Source organism: Arachis ipaensis, chromosome B02, assembly GCF_000816755.2.
Source record: "Arachis ipaensis cultivar K30076 chromosome B02, Araip1.1, whole genome shotgun sequence".
Lineage (NCBI taxonomy): Eukaryota > Viridiplantae > Streptophyta > Magnoliopsida > Fabales > Fabaceae > Arachis > Arachis ipaensis.
Window position 1 is genome coordinate 106277657 of NC_029786.2, and position 4834 is coordinate 106282490.

A 4834-nucleotide genomic window follows, 5' to 3' on the forward strand; every position below is an offset into this window, starting at 1 on the left:
CATGCATATATATAAAATATAAAGTATTTTTTAGATAAATTGTAATGATATTTTGATATTTTATTGATATTAAAATATAAATTAAAATTTTTAATTATTTTTAATGTCTTATTTTAATTATATCAAGTATTTAAAATATTTTTTGTTTTAATAAATAATAATATATACTGTATCTAAATTTATTTTAAGAATATATGGTAAGAATAAGACTGGATACGCGGATCCGTGATGGTATTTAGGTGTGTCCAGGCGTATCCGGAGAAGAATTTTTTATTTTTTATTAAGACACGGTTGGACACAACAGATACACGTGTCGGACGAGTGTTAGTAAAAGTGAGTGTCGTGTCCAAAATGTGTCTGACACGTGAACACGATAATTCAACGAAGTGCCCGTACTTCATAGATATTTTGCTTATTAATATTTGGAGAATGTCAGGGGATTGACATTTTTAGTGAAAGAAAAATGGAAAATCGGCTAATGATGATTCAAATGCAAAGTAAAAATAAAGAAAAATTTGCTGATGATCTAATATTTCTCTTAATATTTAATAGAAGACAAGAGAGAATAATTTTATAAAACATCAATAACATGATGATAAAAAATCTATGAACTCAAAAATTATCCAGATCCTTTACTATTAATTTGCTCTTAGTGGCTTAAAAGATGTGAATATGAGAATACTTATTATTTCTCTAAAGTGTATTTAAAGCTATATATCAGTAATGTTAAGAAGACAAAAAAAAAAAAATTTAGTCAATTTACCTTATTTAATAATTAACAAATATTAAATAAAGCAAATTTTGATTATTTTTTATTAATATATTTTGGTTACTAAATATTTTCACAGAAATATTAACCTTACCTACTATTAAACATGTTCATCTTTACTAATGAAGCCTGTCTAGGAATTGATGAGTTTGGAAAACTCTAAATTAATATGTGTGATGACTAAACATTATTAAAATTAATTAATTGCAAAATTATTTGATCTGAATTTTTATTCAATACATTGATGATTATAATTTTGCTGCAGGTTTAATCATGGAGCCACTGAAACCATCAGGAATTATTTTAATGAAAAAAAAAAAAAACCACGGATTCACATTATAGATTTTCTTTTACAGCTGTTATTCAAATGAAAAACAGTAAAATGTTTTTCCCTTAGGGGTTAAATTTAATTTCCTTGTCCATTATTTTAACTCTGATGAAAAGATAGACCATGTGGATTTGTTTTGTATGTGCCAATTATTATTTGTCTGCATTATGCAATAATTAACCACTAATTAAATCAGGGTATGGTATTATAAAAATATGCCACTCATTTTGTTTGCATTGGTTAGTAAGTTAGTTTGATATGTCTGATATCCTTTTTGCATCAGAACTTGTTATCAAAATCATTTGGCTAATATTTCCACTTCCTAATATCATTAGGTATTTATCACATTGTTATGATTATTAGTAGGTTCTGAAATCTTCTAAGATTAAGCAATATTACATAAGAGATTTTTAAGGTGGAAATGCTTTCCTAGAATTTAATTAAACTTGTGCTTCTATTCATGTTCAAGATTATTGTTTATCATCTCAACCAACCAGCACTTTAGAGAACAGAACAAAAGCTATATTCTAAAAATGGAGACTCAAATGTAAATTAAACTCAAAAGACATTTCTTTGAAAAGCCCCCACCATTATTTATATATATATGATGATGACCTTTACTTGTACAAATCAATACATATATTTTTTTAAATTTTATTTTTTAAATTCTAAATAAACAAAGGCAAGTAGTGCATGCTGCAGCAATCAGAAGATATAGCTAATTATGGCCACAGAATAATTTCTCTTTGCTTCTGTTTTGATCATCCTTACCTTTTACTCCTTTAGATGACCACATTTTGTGCTTTCACTTTTCAGGCTCCATCTAACTCCTTTTTTCTTTTTGATGTGTACAAGGACAGCAATAATAATAGCTACACAAATTTCTGTTTCAAAATCCATAGATTCTTTTCCTATATTTACAATTTATTTTTCCATTGAAATATTTAGCACAAATTTCCATTTAATATCAATATCCAGAAACAAATCATAACTAACTAACTTCTTGTAGTTCTTACATCTATAGGACTATAGTACAATGTTGATTACTAAAGACTCTATCAAATGATAAATTAGGTTACATTTGAACCAAGACAGAAGAAAATAAATATGTTCCACAAAGAAGAGGGATCATAGAAACTTAGTATTAGAAACTAAAAAAGGACAGCTCAATGCATGAGACATTTGCCTTGTAGTTGCACCAAAGCTTACTACCAGAAACATGCGATATATCGACTTATTTTATGTTTATAAATCTGTCGATAACTTGCGTGTTTCTGGTAGTAACTTATCATTTATAATTGTAATTTGCTCTTGTTTGTTTGGATCAAATTTCTAGCAGCAAATTGGGCATTTGACAAGTCCATTCTCATTGCATTCAGCACATCTAATGAACAATTCACCATTGTTATTGTCCCCATTATTCTTGGTGAAGACCTTGCAACTTCCATTACAATTAGAGCAAATAGCAAACCTCATGCATGCACATCCATTGCAATGACCTTCACCAAACTCAATTGGTGTTCCTTCTAGAAGCTTCCCAAGCCAACCATTCTCATGTAATCCTATAACTTCATCAACTCCTCCTATGTACCTACCCTTAATGAAAAGCTTAGGAGGTAACACTTTTCCACCCAAGATCTTACATAGTTCTTTTCTATATTCAAGGTGTAGGGATACATCCCTTTCATGGTAGATTACCCTAAAGCTTCTCAACAAGAATTTGATTGTGTTGCAATCTCGAAATGTTTTCCTTATACCTCTCAAGCTTGTTGTGTAGAGAATCACTTCTTGGCTTCTTCCATTTGGTGGATTCATCTCTTCAAAATCTGTTAGAGATGGATATTCTTTGTTGCATGCAACTTTTTGCACTCTTTCAAACCCTTTATTCTTTATGTTGGTTGTGACATCCTCCATTTCTTGTTGCTCCTCAAAATGCTGATCATTCTCATCCCCATTATTGAGGTATTGATCACCATAGAGTGGTGGTGGTGGAGTTGAACATTTCTTGATGAAGAATTCATCATCTGAGTGGTGGTTGAGCTGAAGAACTAATAGACTTTCTTTCAAGTTGTTTATGCTTGGAATGGTTTTAAGTTCTCTATGAAGCACTCTTTTCATTGTTGAGTAACTTGTGATATTTTTCTACATACTTATGGATTGAGGAAAAAAAGAGAAGAAATGAATGAATAGAGGACAACAAGGTTTGATTAGGATTTGGGAGAGTTTCTGTTTTCTAAGTTTTACAAGCCTACAAAGTGGAAAATGAAAGCTAAGGTGTGATATGTTGGGGATGCTTTATTACTAATCTATTTTTCTTATACTAAGCGGACATGTATTTCTCAACTATTAAATGAAGTATGAAATTCATATAAAATATGTTATATAATGTTAAATTTAATTTTGATGCTGCCAGTATAACATAGTTTTACGCATGCATCTAATTATTGAATTCATATTAGCAAAAATAACTACAGTTCACATTAACTGCGTGAATGGTCATCTAAAAGAATAGATGTAATTACACGATTATGTAACACGTATTACACTATCAGCGCATTAGCATTGAACTCATTTAACTGTAAATAAGTATATACCAACAAAATGAGATGAACTAATAAAAAAGAATACACAAAGTATTTCTTTAGCAAGATTTGAATGACTACTCCATGTTTTGGGGGATAGGGTTAAGTCCCCACACTCATTATCTGTTTTAGAGTGCACTGACTCATTACCTACCATATAGTGCCTCAATCATGGTATGACTATGAACAATGATGGATATTTATCAGCTACAAGACAATGTAGTGGGCTAAAATTTACATCATTTACTTAGTTGATGTGGAAGTATACCTAATTGCCAGCCTTAATCTCAATTATAACCATATGGTTCACTTGGTTTGGTACCAACATTACTTTTTAGGGGGGCCCTTGACCTAAATATTACCTAGTGAAACCAAGTTGTCCTCATATATTTACACTGAACTCACTAATCACAATCCTTGTACATGATATTTGTCCCCCCCTTTTTTTGGTCCCCTATGGATACCAAACTTAATTTAATGATGAAAAGTAAAAAATTTAAATATAAAAGTGAAAATCACACTAAATTTAATGATGATAGAGTAATATAAACAAAAATGCAAAATTGAGTGTTTACAAATATTTTTGATAATGTTTTGATTTGCAACAAATGAGAAGAGAATACTCATAAACATGCTTATGAAAAGTAGAATTACATCAAATAACTAATCATGTAGCTTAGAATGCATCATTTACAATATTTTTTTCACATACGTTGAAGCCAAGTTTCCAGTTTTGAAGTGATTGAAATGTTGGTACCAATCACCCTAATGTAATATACTTTCTAGTGATTTATTTTCAACTTATGATAGAATAAAGGGTAAAGTATTATTTTGATCCCAATGTTTGGACTAAATCTTAATTTGATCCCTAATGTTTTAATCGTCCTATTTCAATTCTAAAAAGTTTTAAACGTCTTATTTTAATTTTAGAAAATTTCAAACGAGTTTAATATTATCTCACCATTAAATTCAACATAAACAATTAGCATATTGAATCAATAACGTTTGATTTTAGTACGTAAGTGAAAACGACCCACCAATACGTAAAAGCTATTTGGAGCTTATTTACAAGAAAGAGATTGAGAAGAAGTATTTTAAAAAAGTTTTGGTTATATTTTTCTAACAATAATGTTTACATCATTTACCCCGTTAACT

At 29.5% G+C, this 4834-nt stretch overlaps 1 protein-coding gene across 1 annotated transcript; it reads right to left on the minus strand.

The window, feature by feature from the left end:
- LOC107626314 (uncharacterized protein At5g39865) lies at nucleotides 2285-3421 on the minus strand. Its single transcript, XM_016329172.2, has one exon. It carries the CDS (start codon nucleotides 3213-3215, stop codon nucleotides 2430-2432), a length of 786 nt encoding a protein of 261 aa, XP_016184658.1. The 5' UTR covers nucleotides 3216-3421; the 3' UTR covers nucleotides 2285-2429.

Bases quoted from the DNA above. Each gene is read 5' to 3' on its own strand.
- LOC107626314 (XM_016329172.2), bottom strand. From the start codon at position 3,215: ATGAAAAGAGTGCTTCATAGAGAACTTAAAACCATTCCAAGCATAAAC.